This window comes from Lithobates pipiens, unplaced genomic scaffold (assembly GCF_037356315.1).
Source record: "Lithobates pipiens isolate NorthernLeopardFrog02 unplaced genomic scaffold, aLitPip1_a1.2 Scaffold_23, whole genome shotgun sequence".
NCBI lineage: Eukaryota > Metazoa > Chordata > Amphibia > Anura > Ranidae > Lithobates > Lithobates pipiens.
Genome location: NW_027507785.1, coordinates 299,217,385 through 299,240,248, shown reverse-complemented (window position 1 = coordinate 299,240,248; position 22,864 = coordinate 299,217,385). Strand labels below are relative to the sequence as shown.

Here is a 22,864-nt window from a genome sequence, read left to right as displayed (position 1 = left end):
AGGGACAAACCTTGTGTTGTCTACCTTGAATCTGCAACAGGACTATGCTGTGAGCTGTTTAAATCTCAAAACTGAATGGACAAAAATACAAACCATTTTAACAGATAAACTAGCTTGCATATATTATGTATATACACACTATATTGCCAAAAGTATTGGGATGCTTGCCTTTACATGCACATGGACTTTGATGGCATCCCAGTCTTAGTCCGTAGTAGGGTTCAATATTGAGTTGGCCCACCCTTTGCAGCTATAACAGCTTCAATTCTTCTGGAAAAGCAGGTGTCCCAACACTTTTGACACTTGTGCTCATAAGTTTACATACGCTGGCAGAATTTATGAATTCTTGGCCATTTTGTAGAGAATATGAATGATAACACAAAAACATTTCTTTCACTCATGGTTAGTGTTTGGCTGAAGCCATTTATTATCAATCATCTATGTTTAGTCTTTTTACATCATAATGACAACAGAAACCACCCAAATGATCCTGATCAAAAGTTTACATACCCTGGTGATTTTGGCCTGATAACATGCATACAAGTTGACACAAAGGAGTTTGAATGGCTATTAAAGGTAACCATCCTCACCTGGGATCTGTTTTCTTGTAATTAGTGTGTGTGTGTATAAAAGGTTCAATGAGTTTCTGGACTCCTGACAGACCCTTGCATCTTTCAACCAGTGCTGTACTGACGTTTCTGGATTCTGAGTCATGTGGAAAGCAAAAGAGTTGTCAAAGGATCTCTAATCAAGAAGTGGAAAATTAGGGGTTCTATTGAAATCAGGTAGACCAACTAAAATTTCAGCCACAACTGCCAGGGAAATTGTTTGGGATGCAAAGAAAACCCACAAATAACTTCAAGGGAAATACAAGACTCTCTGAAAACATGTGGTGTGGCTGTTTCAAGATGCGCAATAAGGAGGCACTTGAAGAAAGATAGGCTGGATGGTCATGTGTTGCCAGAAGAAAGCCATTACTATACAAATGTCAGAAAGTATCCTGCTTACAATACGCCAAACAGCGCAGAGACAAGCCTCAAACCTTCTGGCACAAAGTCGTTTGGAGTGATGGGACCAGAATTGAGCTTTTTGGCCACAACCATAAACACTACATTTGGAGAGGAGTCAACAAGGCCTATGATGAAAGGTACACCATTCCTACTGTGAAACACGTAGGTGAATCTCTGATGTTTTGGGGATGTGTGAGCTACAAAGCCACAGGAAATTTGGTCACAATTGATGGCAAGATGAATGCATGTATATTATCAAAAATTACTGGAGTAACATTTGCATTCATCAGCCAGGATGCTGCGCATGGGACGTACTTGGACATTCCAACATGACAATGATCCGAAACACAAGGCCAAGTTGACCTGTCATTGGCTACAGCAGAATAAAGTGAAGGTTCTGGAGTGGCCATCTCAGTCTCCTGACCTCAATATCATTGAGCCACTCTGGGGAGATCTCAAACGTGCAGTTCATGCAAGACAGCCCAAGAATTTACAGGAACTGGAGGCTTTTTGCCAAGAGGAATGGGCAGCTTTACCATCTGAGAAGATAAAGAGCCTCATCCACAAATACCACAAAAGACTTCAAGCTGCCATTGATCTTAATCGGGGCAATACACAGTATTAAGAACTGGGGTATGTAAACTTTTGATCAGGGTAGTTTCTGTTGTGAATATGATTTAAAAAGAGTAAACATAGTCGATTGATAATAAATGGCTTCAGCCAAACACTAACCATGAGTCAAATAAAAAAATCATAAATTCTGCTGGGGTATGTAAACTTATGAGCACAACTGTGTATATATATATATATATATATATATATATGTATATATATATATATATATATATATATATATATAATTCCCCCGCAGAGTGTATTTAAGGCTACTTGCCCTTATATCCCTTGCCACATGCTCAGCCTCCACCCAATGCTATTAGGCTACACACCTAGCATGGCATTGTGACATTGTGAGCATGGTGAGAGCAGTGACAGTAATATAAATAGGAAAAGGCTTTTTTTCTTGAGCATTAATCTAATGATTCCCTATATTTTATACAAACCAAAGATGACAAATTCCTTGAGAAATTTTACCTAAAGTGGTTTATGTTCTTTTCACTTCCTTGGGCATGTACTTATTCTTTCAAACAGGTTGTATACAAGAAATGTGCGATTTAAAAAAAAAAAAAATTTGGATGGGTATGCTATCTGAATAGGAATGAAAGATAGGGTTTGAATGACTACAATTGTTATTTTTATTTTTATTTATTTATTTATTCATTCATTCTAGATCCTTGCTTCTATTTGTAATATGGTTTTCACTACAGCCCTCCGCAAGCATATGGAATGTGTTATGCATATTGTGACAATTATTATTATTGATCAATCATTTATTATTATTGACTGTACTGCTTGATGTACACATGTAAGTCATATTGATTAATTTAATGCATTTATTAATATACACCTAATAATAATGATGCCTCTATATAATTTTAGATCATCTAACTCATGCTATTTCCTGAAGAAGAAATGTGTAGGGGGTTACTTATCACGTCTTCCCATTATACGTTATGTTCTTATCAAATACCTTGAACCATATATAATATATTATTGATGTACAACTTTGATCTTTGATGTGTGATGTGTGACTGTAAGGATAAGCTGGTGGGCCACTGAAAAATTACTTTGTTTCATAGGAAAATAATTATCACCACATGTTTTCTTAATTACTTTTTTGTAAGAAAAATTCATTGGATTTCAGTTTGTGTTGGACCTTTGTATAATATGTATAATACCTTGTAAATCCCATTCTCTAATTCTTTTTTTTTGGAATAATATTTATCAGCAAATAGAAGTTAATTGTTTGTTTGTTTTTTGCCATTCTCCATCCTGAATACCTTTGAAGCAATCCTGGACTTAAAGCGGAGGTCCACCCTAAAGTGGACCTTCCGCTCATCGGAACCCTCCCCCCCTCCGGTGCCACAATCGGCACCTTTCAGGGGGGAGGGGGGTGCAGTTACCTGGATAATCCAGGTAACAGCACCCACTTCCGGGATAGCTGTCTGCGGAAAGGGGCGTAACTTACGCCCCTTTCCGCAACTGCCCGCCCCTTTCCGCAAGTGCCCCGCTGCCTGCTGGGAAACACACAGCTCCCAGAGGCAGCGGGGAGCGTCCTTATTGCGCCGCGCGATTCGCGCATGCGCAGTAGGGAACCGGGAAATGAAGCCGAAAGGCTCCATTTCCTGATTCCCATACCCAAGATGGCGGCGGCAGGACCCGAGAGACGACCGAGCGATCGGCTTCGGGTTCCGACATCGCGGGCGCGCTGGACAGGTAAGTGTCACTATTTTAAAAGTCAGCAGCTGCAGTATTTGTAGCTGCTGGCTTTTAAAAAAAAAAAAAAAATCGCGGAGTCCCGGTGGACTCCCGCTTTAAAGAGAAGCCAGGTGAGAACCAGGACTAGGAGACGGCATTGCTTTCATTCTATGTGGAAGTTATCAGGTGACTTTACCCCACCCCCAAACTACTTTTGCTAAGTTTGCTAAAAAATGTAAACCCGCGCTTGGCCTATTACAGTGGGACAGTCACGGGCTTCAAATAATCTCACAGCCTCAAAATCAGACATAAGCTTTTTTTATGTACTTTATATAAATTACATGTTTTGGGGGGGGGGGGGGGGGTTTGGATAGAATAGGTAATGGTTTAAGCCATTAATAATTTACATTTTCATGTTGGTTTCCAATTGGGGGGGGGGGGGGGGTTTCTGTTCACTTCCTGTCCTAGAGATACAACAGGAAGTGACATAAAATCTCTACGAGGTGAGGGGAATTCCGTTCTTAGACAGTGTCACCAGAGCAGATGTCCCTGATCCTCACCTCTTGTTCTGTTGACAGCTGTACATTTTTGGATTTCTCATTTCTGTCTTTGGTGAAAATGGTGATTTGGTTTAAATAGAGACCTACCCAGCGGGGGACACAGACAACAATCAAAACTTGACAGGGGGTCTAAGGAGGCTGACCATAGATGAATAATTTTTTTGGAACAGATTCCCCCATCCACAAAAGCAAGATGGGATCCTCCCCACTGTGCTACTGTATTGTGATAGTGGGGACTTCTCTTCACAGAATACACAGATGAGCAATACAGCCTATTGGCTGCAGCTGCTGGTCAAATTATATTTTCCAACAGTCCAGTTTAACATTAGTCAATTATTGTATGGACTTCTGGTGAGCAGGAACGGCCATAGATTAAAGTAGAAGTCCATCCTAACACTAAAATCCCTGCATCTACAGATATCCACAATCTAACAGTAACCTATCTAGCCCTGTAAAGAAGAAATTAGTATACATACCCTTTTTAAAGCTGATCCAATGCGGTCTCCAGAGGCGGAAGCTCTGCAGAGGACAGAGCTGACAACGGCTGTGAAATGAATGGGAAGTGATGTCACCCATAGAGTTACTATAGGGCTTCTATTGTCGGACGTGTCCTCTGCACCCACTGCCATAGAGAAGCCACCGCTGACAGCTCAGCGTGGGATCGGGTCAGATTGGCTTCAGAAAAGGGATAGCCAGGTTAGTGTTAGATCATGGATGTCTGTAGATACAGGGATTTAAGTGTTAGGGTGGACTTCTACTTTAATCAAAATTTGATTGGCCCCTGCTGAACCAGCTGAATTTTGATCCATTTATGGCCATCTTTATGCTATCCTTGCTTTTGGTTTTATATACACTTTAAGCATTTGACTATCCCATGGTAACAGAGTGTGCACACTCCCTCTGGTCCCACATGGCATTGATCAGGCTTTGTGATTGGCTGTCCAAGCAATAAGCCCTGCATCAGGGGGCAGACAGGAAGTGCATCACATTTTGCTCCATGTTTCGGAAGGGGGTCAAGGAGACAGGGAGCAAAAAAAAAGCTAGTAACTCTTGCTACAGGTTTCTACAAAAAAGTGAACCTGGTACTTTACTTCCTAAGGGCAATGTACAGGTTTCCCTTCATTTTTTTTTAAACCAGCCTTCGTTGTTTCTTTGTTGAAATAGCCTAAAGCTTACTTTTCTACCCCCAGAAGAATGCTTTTAGTTGCTTAGTAAATAGGCTCCAGTGAGTTTACAGAGCTCCATAAAGCCAAAGTCTTTAACATGCTTGTGCTCCCCAGCCTTTTGGAATTACCCAGTCGTTTTCAGAGATAATGTATGGAAATATTCAGAGAGCACAGGAAGTGCTTTGCATACGAATGATCTCTCGTGCGGTAATTGATATGCAGCTATAACATGAGGCCAAGAAAACAAACAAACAAACAAATAAACAAGCAATGTAATGGCAAGCGCGGACTTGCTCTATCAGACGGCTTTATGTTGCCATAAGTAGCAAAGTTACAGCATAGTTACTATTTATTAAAAGTTCTCGACAAACACGTATCCCAGGCCTTAAAAAAACGCGTTACCAATAAGGATTACTAACAACAGCAGGCTTCATCATCTTCCAGAAAGGCTTCGTATAAGTAAATAGAGCTTATATTGATTTAAATCACAGGTAATGGTTCACCAATTACTGTACAGAAAACCTATTATAGCTGTTGGGTGCTGCTAACTGGCTTTGAAAATCATCATTTTTGCTATTGATGAGAAAAGTTCTGTAGTTTGCCTATAAACTGAGAACAGCTGGATGATTTTGCCTGAATAGCCATGGCGCTATAACACCGGCTGCATGATTCCGATAAAAAGAAAAACTGAAAGCTAGCCAATCACCAAAATGGTTCAGCAGCCCAAGGGCTATTACAATCTTTCATATTGGCTGAACTCAATGGACGTATAGTTTTCAACTTGGCTATGTAACTATGTAACATCTAGATACATAAATGTATTTTAATATTGTTATATGCTGTCTTATCACATGCATTTATTTATTTATTATTCAAATACACAAAAGGGTTGATTTACTAAAGGCAAATAGACTGTGCACCTTGCACCTGTGCACCTACAAGAGAAGTTGCTCCAGAGCTTAGTAAATGAGCAGAAGCTCTGCTGAATTCCACCATCAAATCATGTGCAAGCAAAAATGCTGGGTTTTTCTTTCCTTGCATGTAATTGGGTAATCTTTGCAAAGTGAACCTTCATCTCACTTACAAAGCTCTGGAGCAATTGCACTTTCAGAGTGAAATTGCACTTTGCAAAGTGCACAGGTTTTTGCCTTTAGTAAATCAACTCCAATGGGTTGTATGGTCAAACGTATATGGGTACCCTTTCGAGTTATTGAGTTCAGGTGTTTATGAATAAAGGTACTGTTAATTGCACAGCATACAAAGTAAGTTTAGACAATTGAACACGATTAACCTTGGGGCAACTGTTTGGAGAAGGCCTTTTTTCTATTCCAGCATGCTCGTGCCTCTGTGCACTAGGCCAGGTGCATGAAGACATGGTTTGGTATGGAGGAACTTGATTGGCCTGCAGAGAGTCTTGACCTCAACCCTACTGAACACCCAGGTTAGATCTTCTTGTCCAAAAGCAGTATATACTACATTTTCCTTGAGAAAGGGGGCTATGTCCTTAAAATGCATAGCCATGCCCAATGGGCAGTGAAAATGACCTGGGTAAGTTTAGGAACAGTGGGCTTTAGCATGCAGCTGAGTCCATGGTGGAGCTAAGTTGTCTGCCTGTTGGGTAGGTGCCACATGCTGTGGTAGGCAATAAACACTCAGGGGTTGATTTACTAAAGACAAATACATTGTGCACTTTGCAAGTTGCAGTTGCACTCATTTACTAAGCTCTGGGGCAACTGCCCTCACAGAGCGCAACTACACTTTTCAAAGTGCACAGTCTACTTGCCTTTAATAAATCAACCCCTCGGAGTCCGAATTGCAAAGTATGTTGTATTCTAATAGTAGGTCAACAGTGCAAACAGGCCCAGTGGGAAGCTCCCCCGATGAGTGTACCTGTCAAGCAAATTGACAGCAGTCAGAAGACTCAAGGAGGCAGATGACGTCTGCCCCAGTGAGCAAAGTGCGGCTTGGCAGGTCTGACCCAAATGGGAAGCGGTGGACATAGTCCTTGCTCTCTCTCTACTTCACTGGGACCTTTCCCTATCACGATCACTGTCACTGACAGACAGGGAACCTGCCCCTGAGCTGTCCACTCTCATAATGCGTGGCAAACTCCAGGGTCAAAGTCTTAAATAGACTCTATGAACTTAATAAATTATACAAAATTTTATGCATATACACAAAATATACATAAAATGACGGTGCATTATGGCCGATGACACACAAGGGGCGTGTCCTCTAAATACGTCATCAGATGGCCCCGCCCCATGCCAATATAACTCATTGCACACGGCGGACCCAGCATCACATCGGGAGATCGCGTCGAGTCAACATCGGAAGAAGAACAGAGGGAGAAGGCCCAGCAAAAGAGCAGAAGATAGCGGGGAGAGAGGAGAGAGAGGGGAGAAGAACCAGAGAGGGGAGAAGACACAGAAAAAGAGCTGAAGATAGCGGAGAGAGAGGAGAAGAGTTGGAGCTGCTTTAATAAAATACTTTAAAAACCTGTGTAGTGGGTTTATTTTTGACACTTTTTTTTTTATTTAGGTTTATTTAGGTGAATGGGTAGGGGTACGATGTACCCCACACTCATTCACCTATTCAACTAGGGTGGGGGCCGTGATCTGGGGGGCCCCTTGTTGAAGGGGGCTTCCAAATCACGATAAGTCCCAGCCCGCAGACCCCGACAACCAACGGGCAAGGGTTGCCGGGAAGAGGCCCTTGTCCTCATCAACATGGGGACAAGGTGCTTTGGGGTGGGGGGGCGCAGGGTCCCCCTCTGGCCAAGAGCACCAACCCCCCATGTTGAGGGCATGTGGTGTGGTATGGTCCGGGGGGTTCTCGCTCGTCCCCCCCTTTCCTGACCTGCCGGGCTACGTGCTCAGGTAAGGATCTGGTATGGATCTTGTGGGGAAACCTCACGCAAAAAATGTCAAGATTCTCAGCACACAAGTCGCACTACAAGTCAGATCATCTTGATTCGAATTCTGATGAGACTTCTATTCAAATCAATGGGCTCCCATAGGGAACGAGTGATTTTGAATAGAGACAGAGAAACGCGGGACGGTGCATAACACTGTGTATACAGTGTTAAGCCCCGTTAAATCGCGTTGAACACATTTTACCAGCGTCTGGCGTTTTTACAGCTCTAGCGCTGGAGCCTAAGAACGCCCTGGTCCTGGTTTTTTTTTGGAGCTTAAAAACGTCTATGCCACTTACACCTCAAAAATGTCACGGTGGGCATGAGGCCATAGGCTAACATGGAGAGGCGTTTTTTAAGCTGCAAAAAACACTAAAAAAAGTGCCTGTAAAAACGTCCGTGGGCATGAGGCCTAATTGGTATTTTATTTTTATGTTTTTTTCTTATAGTAGTTGGTAATGTTGTTATTTTTCTTTTTTTATTACTGTATTGTTATTTTTTGATTTACCTTCTTGGATAACACACATAGGAAGATGAAGATAAACATTCCCTGGAAGGCATTGGCGAAGGTGAAGAGGTAAGCTGTAACCAGTGAGCCATTTACAACATGGAGGACACCAAACATCCAGGTGGCACCGAGGAGGAACAGAAGAGCAAGGGCACCCCGAGCACAGGACCTGCAAGAACAGCCATGCAATATTATGTTAAATACATACAAATAATAAAACACACGTTAACGGCAAGGCATAGAAAGAACACAACTCAGAGAACAAAGGAGCAAAGAGACGGTGCAAAAGACCTCAAGAAACCAATGTATTTATTATAAAAAAAAAATGTTCAATAATATTCATAAAACTCCTATTTTTCATAATAAATATATTGGTGTTAATTCATGAAGTCTTTTGAGCCCTCTCTTTTCTTGTTTATTTTCACAGCTGTAGATCTTTGTCTTGCCATTAGGAACAGCAAGACCTTATATCCTCTTCTATATGTGCCTTCATTTTGGACTTGCATTGACACTTTGGCTCCATTCACATTACTCGATTCTGCCCACGATTTCAAATCATGGCAAAGCCATTGATCTTAATGGCCTCCCAAACCCAGTGCAGTTTTGCCGTGATTATCGAATGACAGAATCGCGTGGCAATCCGCACGTTTAAAAACTGCACTAAGATTGTTGCCCAAAAAAAGGAGCCAGAGCTTCTTTTGGGCAACTTACACACAAAGGGCAGCCCATTCAGGTGGATGAAAAAAATTGGGTGGGGGAGCTTGTGAAAAAAGAAAAAAACGAGCCGCACAATCCCCAGGAAATCAATAATGAAAATAGCAGGGTGTTGTTCCCGAGTTTGCCATTAGGGGAGTTGCGGGTATGTAGGGAATTTGAAAAAAAAAAAACATTGAAATGAGTATACTAACAAATTTGGCACTTAAATAATTCTTGTTTCCATGTTTTTAGATCGTACTTCAAGATTTTAAACTATGAATAATAAATATTCCAGCTTTTAATACATATTACAGTTTTTCCTGTATACAGTATTACTCCCATCAGGCACATGACATCCCCTACCAGGGGTGGCCCGTCCATTAAGGGTGCACAGGTGCCACCCCCCCCTTTGCCCATCCCCTGTTTTTTTTACTCTAATGGGCATCAATATAGGGTGGACTCGGGTCGCAGAGAGTGCGCTCCGATCCCACAGATGTGTTACAATAGCAAATGAATATTCACTGCAGTAACACTGATCCTCCTGCCGGTCAATCAGGAAGCTGGCTTTGACACTGGTCACCCGATTGGCTGAAAGGATAGGCAATCCTTTTGGATGCCTAGGAAGAGGAGGGGAGGAGCTGGAAGCTGCCATAGGGGAGAGCACACAGAGCTGCTGCACCACGCTGCCTGCCACCCGCCAACTGCCCGTCGTCGATGGGGAAAGTGCTGGATTGACCGGCAAACAGCAGGCAGGGGTGACCGCCACTGTCTCCTACATACCCGTGTCCATAGCTCCCAACTGTCCCTGATTTTGGGGGACTGTCCCTGATTTTGGGGGACTGTCCCTGATTTGGAACAATGTCCCTCATTCCTCCTCATTTGTTCCTCATTTTGGTCTGATCTATACTGTATAGATGTATATAAACTGCACTTTTTATCTATGAAAAAGTGTTTTTCAGTGCTAAACATTTCATCTGATTTCTAAATTGCTGCATTTGTAAATTCCAAAAGCCAATATAAAGGAATAGTAGTGATAAAAAAGAACACTTGTGAGTTTAACCAATTTTGTATTTTTGTACAATTCTCCTTTAAGGGGGCGTGGCAAGGGGCGTGTCCTATTCCTGCATACTTTTGCTGATAGGTGTCCCTCATTCCAATTTCAAAAAGTCGGGAGGTATGCCGTGTCTCCTTGGAACAAGCTGAAATGAGAAGCTGATTGGCTACCATGCACACCAGATTCTGTCTTCAGTTTCAGTAAACTCCCCCCCCCCCCCCCCCCCCGGCTGCTTCATGCATGAGTTTAAGAGCGCACCCCAGAAAGAACTTCAGCACATGACCCGTGCCCTTCTAAACCTGGCCAGGAATTTAAAGTGATTGTAAATGATCACCTTGTAAACAACCCATTCTGTTTAAAATAGAAATGAAAGGCAAAACATTTGTGTATAGATATAAAAATACATTATAAATACTCCAGCATAGCTAGAACTGACCACGCTGTGCTCTCCTGCTTAGTGCGGTTAGTCTTAAAAAACAGAAGGAAGCAATACAAAGAGAACAGGATACTTGCTCATACAAGTGCATGGTATACAAGGCACATATCAGGAATATGAAGTGTTGGGGTAACCAATGCTTTAAATGTGCTTTTCGGAACAATAAAGTACCAACCCTAACGCTCAAGCACACTAACCTGCTAGTACTGACATGGCAACAGTCTAGGAACACACACAGACATTAATGCCCTGTACACACGGTCGGACATTCCGATGACAAAATACTTTAGATTTTTTCCAACGGATTTTGGCCAAAACTTGTCTTGCATACACACGGACGTACAAAGTTGTTGGAAAATCCGATCATTCAGAACGCGGTGACATAGAACGCGTACGACGGGACTATTAAGGAAGCTGGTTTTGACAGCGGTCACCCGATTGGCTGAAAGGACAGGCAATCCTATTGGATGCCTAGGAGGAGGGGAGGAGCTGGAAGCTGACATAGAGGAGAGCACATGGAGCTGATGCACCACGCTGCCTGCCACCCACCTGCCGCTGGTGGGGTAAGTGCTGGATTGACCAGCAAACAGCAGGCGGGAGTAGCCACCCAGTAGCCAATAGCTTTCGTCTCATAATTTGTTCAGAGTATGTGTGGCACGTTGTCCGTCGGAATTGTCTACACACGATTGGAATTTAATCGATCTGATTTTGTTGTCGGAAAATTTTTGATCCAGATCTCAAACTTTGTGTGTCAGAAATTCAGATGGAAAAAGTCAGATGGAGCTCACACACGATCGGATTTTCCGACAACACGATCCGATTGCACATTTTCCATCGGAAAGTCCGACCGTGTGTACAGGGCATTAATGTCTGTGTGCATCCATGTTCCCTACCGCATGGCGTGGCTCGCAGTTCCCTGTTTCAGGTCCAATTTCTGTCCAAATTTTTGGCTGAATTCGGACCTGAAATGGACCAGAAGACGCACCTGAGCCGCTCCGGAGATGTGTGAACCGCCTCCATAGAGAGTCGGTCACAATCTCCTGACATGAGAATTGGATGCGGGCAAATCCACATCCAAGTCACAATAGTGTGAACCCAGACTAAATGTAATACTTTTGAAATACCCAAAAATCCTCAACCCTGGAAATGCCAAGCACACTGTCTACTCTTCCTATCCCTCCTCTATTGCAGCATTATGGTGATTGCACAGATGTACTCTAATATAAAAATCTTTAGTAAATAGGGACTTCCCCAGGGACTGGCAAGCCTGGCAATGCCATATGATTTCATTTTTAATCTACTCCGAAGAATTCCCTGTAGGAAACGTCTGTCTTCTATAACGTGAAAGTTGGTACAGCTTGGAAAATCAGCATTTCTCTGTGCCTGACTACCATTTTATTTTTAGAACAGAAATAATTAAAGCATGTATATTGGTTTTATGCATAACTTCACCTCTTCACACCTTCTGAGAAATGTAATGCTGTGAGACAGGGCAGTGAAGTAATAAACTTTACAAATGGAAGTTATTACCTATTTTTCATCCTTTTTAGTGGAACAGGCACTTAAAGTGGTTGTAAAAAACCTGCAAGACAAAGGCATAGCATACTACTCTGTTTCCCCCAAAATAAGACCTAGCGTGATTGTCGGCAATGGCTGCAATATAAGCCCTACCCCCCAAATAAGCCCTACCCTGTTTCCCCTGAAAAAAAAAGCCCTACCCTGAAAATAAGACCTACAAGGACTTTAACTAGGGCTTATTTGGGGGTAGGGCTTATGTTGCAGCCATCACCGACAATCATGCTAGGTCTTATTTTCGGGGAAACAGGGTAGCTCATTAGGAATTGCTTACCTGAGATCGAAGCCCCCACAGCCGTCCTCGTTCACTGCTCCGGCAGCCGACAATGCTACCGGTGTTACTTCCAGGTATCACAGGCTCTGGCTCTGTGATTGGCTGGAGCCGCGATGACGTCACTCCTGCGCATCCGCATGGGAGCCGTCGGTAATGGCACATATGTGCCATTGCTTCAGTTTGCTTCAGTGTGCATGTACTGATGGCGTTAGCACATGCAAATACAGGGGTATCTCCTAAACCGTGCAGGTTTAGGAGATACCCAGTGTAGCTACAGGTAAGTCTAATTATAAACTTACCTGTAGCGAAAAGTGGTTGCAAAGGGTTTACAACCACTTTAAAGCTGAAGTTTAGTTATGGCAAATTTTACATAGTTATATTGTTCCAGCTTGGACCAATGTAAGTCTGTATGTGCCATAGCTGTGAAGTCCCAGAGCATCTCAGTGAAATATGCACCTCTACTACAGCTATGGGCATCTGCAGAACATTTTTTTTGGGGGGGGGGCATCATTTTAACCACTTGACCACTGGGCACTCAAACCCCCCTCCTAACCAGACCAATTTTCAGCTTTTGGTGCTCTCACACTTTGAATGACAATTACTCAGTCATGCAACACTGTACCCATATGAAATGTTTGTCCCTTTTCTCACAAAATAGAGCTTTCTTTTGGTGGTATTTAATCACTGCTGGTTTTTTTTATTTTTTGCGCTATAAATCAAAAAATACTGGAAATTCCTTAAAAAAAAAAATTCTTTGTTTCTGTTTATTTATTGCAGAGTATTGGCAGAGTATTGGCAAAGTATTGGCATAGTTGCAGAGTATTGGCAGAGTATTGCACAATATTGCAGAGTACTGCAGAGTATTGTCACTGTGGGCACTACACATCCAGCCCACAGCGCTGCTGCCATCTCTCCCCCTCTCCCCTCGCACTGTACCGATTGGTACAGAGAGGGGAGGGAGGAACCGGCGTCATGATATGACGCCAGTTTGTTTACAAGTGATCGCTCTGTCATTTGACGGATCGATCACGTGGTAAACGGGCGATACCAGCAGCTGCTTACCACGATCTGTGATGCGCCGGGTCTTCCGGACCCAGCGGTCACGAATGTTTACAGGAGCGTGCCCCAGGGGGCGCGCGAGAGCAAGATTCTGGAAGGACGTCCATGGACGCCCTCCCAGAATAAGCTGACCGCCTTGTAGCCGTCTTTTGGCTATGGCCGGGTCGGCATGTGGTTAAGGTCACCCATGCTCTGCCCCTTTTTGATAATGTCATGAAAGGGAGGGGCTTAGTCATCATATAAAGCGCAGGCATGCAAAGGTTTGAGAAACCTGATGAAAAAGCTTCATAGAAGGATCAAGCTGTCATTGTCTGATTAGCTATTTCTAATCTGTTTTTATGTTTACACTACTGGCATTTCTTTCTGAAAATGCCAGCACCATGGCTCTGTTGTTCCAATATTTATATTCATTAACCCAGGGGAAGTATGCAGATAGGGTTGCCATCTTTTCTTTAATCCAAACCCGAACACTTAGTAATGCAGTGCACATATGTGGGTGTGGCCAAATTGTTTTTGCTGACATCATCATCCTGCCCCCCAGTGATGCCGAACCTACTCCCAGATAGCCGCCCACAGCTCCCGGACAGCAACAGATTTGTGTGTGACTGTCTTGGTTACTTGGGGAGCCACAGCCCAGTCTAAATAATGTGTCTGGGTTTCAGGTGGACTGAATCCTGGACACATGATTCAAAACCTGGACTGTCCGGGTGAATCCCGGACAGGTGGCAACCCTATATGCAGATTAACTTTCCTTAAACTTTTCTGATGTGCATACAGGCTCTGGCTTAGAAAGCATTCAGACCCACGGGTCAGCAGGACAGCCAGGTAAAAAGCATTTTTAGTAGGTTAGCAATGATATCTCCCGCATATTTATCATGAAATAATCAATTTAACAAGTGCTGTTAGATGAGCTCCAGAACATGGACACAGGCTGCCTCAGCCCAGGCAAGTACTGGTGCAAGTGGACAGCTCACACTCAGCTCTTCAGGAGTGCTCCTTCCTTCCCTCAGGATCTGAGCCACGCTGCCAGGAGAAGATGGAGGAGGTGGGTGGAGCAAAAATTGACCAGGTGCGAAGGAGGAAGAAGTTCCTCCTCCTCTCTGAATGCTGGGGCCTTGCCTCGGCCTCATAGCATGACGTTACTGGTTGAACGAGTAGAAGCTGTCCATCATCCAATCATGTGCAAGCAAGAATGCTGTCTTTTTTATTTTCCTTGCATGTGATTGGGTATTCTTTGCGAAGTGAAGCTTTACCTTATTTACTAAGCTCTGGAGCAACTGCTCTTTCAGAGTGAAACTGTCCTTTGCAAAGTACACAGTCTATTTTCCTTTAGTAAATCAACCCCTATGCATTCATGGGACATTGCAAAGTGTTCTCTGAATGCCCCTGTGTTCAGTAAGTAGCAGGGCATCTGCTTGGCACAACACCCATGGAAGTTAGCAGTGATCACTGTAGCAGGGGCCTACTACAGTGATTTTCAGCCTCAATGGGCAGGGCAGGACTTACCATTGGGCTTGACTGGGCTCAAGCCCATGGGCCCCGCCCAATAGGGGGCCCCGCCGAGATACATAGCCAAGTGTACTCGGCTCCGTTCACAGTCACGCCCAGTCCCACACTATGATGGGCATAACACAGGGACTGGGAGTGACTGTGAGCCGAGCCGAGTACACTCAGCTACTCTCAGCTCCGCTTGGGACTGCAAGAGGACCCGAGAGCCGCCAAGAGGACTCGAGATCCACCGAGAGCCACCAAGAACTGCCAAGAGCCGCCAAGAGGACCCGAGAGCCACCGAGAGCCACCAAGAGCTGCCAAGAACCGCCGAGAGGACCGGAGAGCCACCAAGATACACAGGACTCTATCTCGGCTGCGCCATTTTTAAACTTCAAGAATGCAATGACAAGGCTACACTGACAAGGCTGCAGATGGATAGACAAAACTGCAGATGGCCACTGATAAGGCTGCATTGATGGGCGTTTAAATGTAAGTTTTTTTCCTTAAAATTCCCTCCTAAATTTGGGGTGTGTGTTATATGCCGGAGCGTGTTATACGCTGATAAAGCTCTAGCTCTAGCTAGGCTGGGAACTCAATTTGCTCTACTTTAAGGATCAGACTTGTCCTGACACCCCCCCCCCCCCCCCCCACAGCATCTCACTGGAAAGACCAGTGTGCTGCTGTTTCTCCTCCCCTAGCTCTTATGCAGCTGGAAACAGAGGGCATGTGATCACTTATAAAAACAGGGAAAAAGGGAAAAGGGGTATTTATATTATTTATTTTTTATATATCTATACGCAAATGGTTTGTCTTTTATTCCTATTTTAAACCGAATGGGTTGTTTTACAAGGTGAGGGTTTACAAATCATGTTAAATCATTCTTACTCGCCCCCTCTGTAACATAAAATAGGCAATAATCTTTTCTTCTTTTTTTTCGTTGGTACAACAGTCCAGTCCCGATTATTGCCTAGACAAGAAAGACATCACCCCACCTGGGCAGCCTCCTGGAATATCCACATTGGATATCCTAGGAGGTATCAGTGGCATAGACACAGTACTAAAAAAGGAGGAGCTTCAGATGAGAGAGACGGCTCCCGATGAGGAAGGAAAAGAAGGTGACAATGCAGGATGTAGTGTGCAGCAGCAGAACGGCAGAGCCCTACAGAACAGCACTAGATTTGCTGGCCAGGTAAGTATGTTTCTTGAGCACAACCCAGCATAAAAGATGGAATGGGACAGAAAAAAAAAAATTAAAGCGGGGCGGGGGTTGGGGGACACGGGCGTGGGTTGAGGGTGAGGGTGAGGAAATGGGATGGGGGGGGGGGGTTGGGCGAAGATCCTTTTTTAGATTGAATTTGCACCCAATTTTACCTGAATGTCAAAAATTTTAATTTTAAAATTCTGATTGAATTTGTGGTTGATACATTTTGGTGCAGAACCATAGGGCTCTTCACATCCTTTGAGACCTGTCTTTAGTCAAATGAAAAATAAAGTTTTTTTTTTGTAAAATAAAAAATAACGTTTTTTTTTTTTGTAAAATCAAAAAAAAAAAAAAGAGGGCTTCTGCTGATCATACAGGTCGGACATCGCTTGATGAATACACGTTAACACCAAAACTATCAGAAAAAAGTATAGTTTGACAGGAATGATTTAAATCATAGTAGATCTGCTGCTGTTCTCTAAACACAGCTAATTGCTAAAAAAACAAAAATTGTAAATTTAACGAATTGCATATTTCCCATGTAATCCTTGAGGTATTATGGAATGCCAGGTAGACCTGAGAAATACACAAATTCATACCATTTTTGTGTCAATAGGTTGTCTAGCAGCCCTGAAAAGAGCCACCAGTGACCATTGAAAATGGTCCCTCACTAACTTTAAGGCAATTCAAATTCGAGATTTAAAAAATTTACGTTGAGTCAAATTTTGGATTTACTCATCACTGATCCATTATTGGGTTTCCTATTTGCTCTACTGTTGCTGATAGGAATTGTGGGCACAAAGGAATAATGTCTCTGTGGATATTCCGCAACCAGCTGTAGACAACTCTAGACGCATCTCCATGGCGAGAAGCAATTTGAATATATCCCACTGGGCACAAGGGATACTACAAATAAACGAGGAGTAACATTGTAAGAAAGGTAATAAATATTGTTTATTGCTTCACTGTGCTGTCAAATGTGTCATAAATACGCTGTATTCCTTGAAGCACAGTTGCACCGGTTTTTATTAATACTCTTCCCCGTTTGAGATGCTCCCGCTTTAGAATTTCTGATTACTCACCTTATGTTTTCATAGCAACTACCTTCTGGTTTTAACATTGCAGTGTGCCGAAAAACTTTGTAAATAATCACACCGAACGCCATCAAATTAACCTGCAAAATAAAAGAAGGACATATAAATGGCATATAAAGACAACACTGCTGATCATCCTAATACAAGCTGTGGAGAAAGGCTTTTAGGGCTTTTACTGTTTAATGAATGATTTTGTTTTAAGGCAGAGATCTCTGCACCATGAAATATTAGCAATGCTCTTGTAAGGATTGGTGCAGGGTGCTACTGACACTGAAGGACACAATAATTGGTTAAAGTGGTTATAAATCCTTACACACCACTTTTACCTACAGGTAAGCCTATAAAAAGACTTACCTGTAGGTACCAGGAATATCTCCTAAACTTGCACCGTTTAGGAGATAATCACTGTATCAGCATGTGCTGACATCATCGGCACATGCGCACTGAAGAAGCGGCTCGTTCGTGCCGTTTCTTCAGCTCCTGTGCCGTTACCAATGCATGCGCAGGAGTGATGTCATAGCAGCTCCAGCCACTCACATCGCTGGAGCCCGCGATACCCAGAAATAACTCCAGGAGACATGTCGCCAGCCACAGCGGTGTGCCAGGACTGGCTTTGATCTAAGATAAGTATTTCTGCTATGCATACTAGCTCATTATCATTATGCCTTTGTCTTGCAGGTTTTTTTTTTTTTCGTGGCTTTAAAACCACTTTAAGTGTTTCTGATGCCGTGTACACACAGCCGGACTTTTCGACAGCAAAGGTCCAACGGAACGAATCCGCCGAACAATTCGATTAGACGGACTTTAGATTTAGAACATGTTTCAAATCCTTGCGATGGACTCAAGTCCAGTTGAAAAATCCGTTCTTCTGTATGCTAGTCCGACGGACAAAAACCGACTCTAGGGCAGCTATTGGCTACTCGCTATGAACGTCCTTATTCTAGTCCGGTCGTACGTCATCACGTTCAAATTCGTCGGACTTTGGTGTAATTGTGTGTGGCCAAGTCTGTTCATTCGGAAAAGTGCTTTGGAACTCTGCTGAAAAGTCAGTTGGGAAGACCGTCGGACCTAGTCTGCCAAAAGTCCAGTCGTGTGTACGCAGCATAAGAGATCTCAGCATGGATGAATTAAAGCAGGGGTGTCCAACCACTGGCCTGCTGACCACATGTGATCTGCCAAGCCCTCTAATGTTGGCCATGACCTGCTGCTCTGCGATGGTGGGTTGGCAAGCCCAGATCACAGGTTCTTGACCCGCAAACCCAGAGCATCAGTCTCCTGAATGGAGCTGGCAATAGAGGAAGCAGAGCTGTGGAGGGAGCAGAACCACATAAGGCAATACTTCCTGTATAGCGCCAACTCCTGTCACGCTCCTGTCCTGACGTAGGTGGAGTGATACCAACTATGACAGCAACAACCAATACTTGCAGCAAGGGAGATACTTGAATGGAAGATTATTATTACAGGTCCCAATGCCAAATGATACCGGTGCTATCTCTTTAGCATTGACATCTAGTGTAAGTAGTGGAATATGACTTTAATATAAACATGATATGGCTTAACACTGTGCTTAAAGAGACTTTGTCACTTTGACCACTCCTAGTCACAGGTTCCCTTGTAAGAAACCTTCAAATAATTGATACTCATCTTCTCGGTACTCCCTTACTGAATGTTGGTCCATCGAAGCACTGTGTCCTAACCCTGTGTAAGCACCATGTTAAAAGGTGTTATGTTAACGTCTTCCTCTTTATGGTTAGGTGGCAGTGATTGAACCTAGCAATCAGCCACTCAGATCAAAATTATTAAAGGGCAGTTTATATTCTAAAATCGCATTGTATATACAGTATGGGCATATCTCTTCTGCAGTGGTTACTGGGCTGCTTTCAAGCTGCACAGGTGCGGGTTACCTGCACTGAGCCATAGACTTCTGTTATTACCTGCAGGTATAGTGCGCTTTCTGAAAGTGCACCACACCTGCACGATATAATAAAAGTCTATAGCAAAGTGCAGCTAATCTCCAGGAAAGTCACAGGTGCGTAAACCACAGAGCATTAGTGTGAAAGGATCCTTAGGTCCCTTTCACACAATCGATCTGGTTGTGTCCACATGTCCGTTTTTCAGACGAACCCAATCGGACCCTCTATTCACCTCTATGGAGCGACAAATGTAAACGGACTGATCCACACAAAAAAAAAAAAGAAGAAGGGGATCCATCCCCATCTGTCTGAGTGGATCGGATAGGAGGGTCCATAGAATAGAGTGGGCTGTGTCTGCTCTGCACATGCAGAGCGGACACAGACCTGTCATTTGTCCGCTGAGCTCATTGTTGCCCACTCTTCAAAAGTTTGGGTACCCCTGAATTAAAGTGATAGGCTGGGGGGTGAAGGACTAACTAAGTGAGGGGAGATTTCTCCAACAGGGAGACAGACAGTATTTACAACTTAAAATAGAAGAGAGAGAAAGCACTCTACTAATCAACCTCAGGATTCGAACTACTTCAATACTGGACACTTTCCCCCTTTCCTGCCCAGGACAATTTTCAGCTTTCAGCGCTGTCACATTTTGAATGACAATTGCGCGGTCATGCAACACTGTACCCAAACTAAATTTTTATAATTTTCTTCCCACAAATAGAGCTTTCTTTTGCTGGTATTTGATCACCACTGAGGTTTTTATTTTTTGCTAAACAAATGAAAAAAGGCCGACATTTTTGAAAAAAATAAAGGTTTTCTTAATTTATGTTATAAAATGTTGTTTTCTCCTTCACTTTTGGGCACTGATGAGTTGACACTTATAAGGTGGCACTAATGGGCACTGATGAGGAGGCAGTAATATGTAGAATTGATGGGTGCTGATAGGCGGCACTGATATGCAGCACTGATGGGCACTGACAGGCGGCACTAATGGGGACTGACAGGCAGCACTGATGGGCTCCAGTAGTATGTACTGATGATGAGGCACTGACAGTTATTACTGATGGGCACTAATTGTCCTTTTGATGGGCACTGATTGTCACTTTGGTGGGCATTGACTGGCAGCTGATGGGCAGTGATTGGCAGATGTGGTGGGCACCTCTGATGAGGGCTGAGCTGATAATCAATGCACTGATTATTAGTACAGACCCCCCCCCCCCCCCCCCCGATAGGAGAGCCACCGATCTGCTCTTCTGTCAGCGTAAACCGAGGAAAGCCATTTACCGGCACTTCCTGGTTACACAGCTATGATTGGTCACAGCTGATCACGTCATAGGCTCTTTACCACGATCAGAGTTGCGGTGTATCAGAGTGGCAAACCACACCACCGATCGATGAGGGGTGCGTGATCGCAGCTTATCCTGCTCATATGATGTCTAGTCAGGATAACCACTTTGCGCACGTCATTCTGTTATATAGAGGGGGCGGGATGTGGTTAATGAGGTCATTGTGCAAGAACAATACACAAAAATGCAGATTAAACCAAAACACACTGATATTTCAGGGCCATGGTGGACCCGTTTTTTCATGATGGTAGTCCCCAAAATTTTGGTGTATTACTGTTTACTCTGCATTTTTGTATATTGCTCTTGCACTTAAAGGGGTTGTAAAGGTTTGCATTTTTTCACCTTAATGCATCCTGTGGTTAGGGGACAGAGATTGACCCTAAAAATCAGCCACTCAGATCAAATACTATATCCTGGGAGAAGGACATATGCTTCTCCATTCTTGGAAGGAGTAGGTATTTACCAAACCCTCTGAACCAACATTGCAGTTGCAAGGTTGTATGAGGAAAGTTGTCTACTGGTGGGTATTGTGTTGACAGAAGTTGTCCCACTTCAACCCACTGTTCAGGTGTTATACAGCAGGTCACATTCCACCATCTTGGTCCTCTTTAGCTGGCTGGCAATTCCGGGGGCAGGCAGCTAGCTCTGATGACGTGCTAGATTGGCCCACCCACCACCTTCTCTGTGTACTAATCCTACAACCTTCTGGGAGATGGGATGTATGTTTCTCAAAGCGCTGCAGGACTAGGTTCACCTTATTCTAGCCTAGGTCAGAATGGTGGTGGAGAGCAGGGCCATAAATAATTTTTTTTTATTTTTTTTAAACTCCCTTTTGGGGAAAGTTGTGAAATGCCAGAACTTCGGAGAGCAGTAGAAGTAGAATCTGAGCGTTGTGGTGGCTGGGAATAATGGGGTGGGTGCTAATCGGGTACAGACCATATTCTCTACTTGAGTAGAAGTAGACGTCCCATGTACAGCCCAGGCAAAGGATCTAAGGGGGATCCCTGGAAGAGACACTTTCCTCTACCACAAATCCCCATATTTTTAGGACTGCTGTGAACACAATAAAAGCTTTAGGCTGGTCAGGATCACTTTAAGAGCCTCTTTTTAAAGAGTAAATAAATCCAGCTCACTTGGCTGCCCCGGCGTACACTCCAGATGTGTCCATAAAGCTCAGGATGAGTTTTTAAAACTAATGTGTCCCCAAAGATTTAACAAACTTAAAAAGGGAAAAGATTTTTCCAGAAAAGCCTTCTCTGCTATCTGCTAGCGCTTGAATTTTGTCTCATCCATTCGCGTGAAATAGCCAGCTCTGATCTAATGCTACAATTTGGGTTAAAAATAGCCGTGATGATTACAGGGTACCGCGGAATTTGTGAAACATGAAGATGACAGTGTAATCTTCCACAATGTCCGATCACCAATAACAGGTGATACGAGGCAATATTTGAACTATCAGATTATCAGACTGTTGACACCGTTTTCTTCTTCAACCTCCCGCTGGGTTTCTCCAACGTACGACTGACATTTCAAACTTTATTTTTGCACTTTCAAAGTTTCAGGAACAATTTAGATGTTTAGAGTCACTTCTGGAGAAAAATATTAAAAGGCTGCAAAGGCTTGGCAGGAAACCGTCATTGACTCGGTGTACTTTGAAGTGGAGTTAAAGGAATGGTATATGGAAAAAAAATACTTTATGTAAAATAGTTACTGGTAATAGTTGCAAGTTTTATGTTTGTGAAATTCCATACACTTGTACTGAAAGTTAAAATCTTCCATGTACAGTGAGGGAAAAAAGTGTTTGATCCCCTAAAGATTTTGCACGTTTGCCCACTGATAAAAAAATGATTAGTCTATAATTTTAATGGTAGGCTTATTTTAACAGTTATGGACTTATGCTGCTGATTGGACTAATGGTCTAAAAGACACTTTCACTTAATCGAGATATAACCATCTCCTGGGGCAAAAGGGAGCACCAGGGACACAACAAAGGGGCACTTTGAGGACTTTGTACAGGAATGTGTATGGAAGAGGTCTTTGACAACTGTTCATTTGTTACAATTAACTACTTCAATAAAAAGAACTTTGTTGATATTTAAATTGCCTCATCTGAAGTCACTAAAGGGGTGCATACATGGCATATCCAAAGAACAGAGCTTGACAAGGGATGGAGATTAGTTAGTGGGGATGCGGTACAGAGATCTAACGAGCAGAGAAGCTATCCAAAGGAGGCCATATTTCCATTGCTAATGAC

General features: G+C 43.3%; 1 protein-coding gene across 1 annotated transcript in view; it reads right to left on the bottom strand.

The window, feature by feature from the left end:
• Positions 1-22,864, bottom strand: part of ADGRL4 (adhesion G protein-coupled receptor L4) — a 253,358-nt gene that overhangs the window by 2,067 nt on the left and 228,427 nt on the right. The window contains exons 14-15 of the mRNA XM_077450392.1: positions 17,343-17,434; positions 8,475-8,643 (exon numbers count right to left, since the gene is read on the bottom strand). Coding sequence (XP_077306518.1) covers positions 8,475-8,643; positions 17,343-17,434 — 261 coding nt within the window. The remainder of the gene's footprint in view (positions 1-8,474; positions 8,644-17,342; positions 17,435-22,864) is intronic.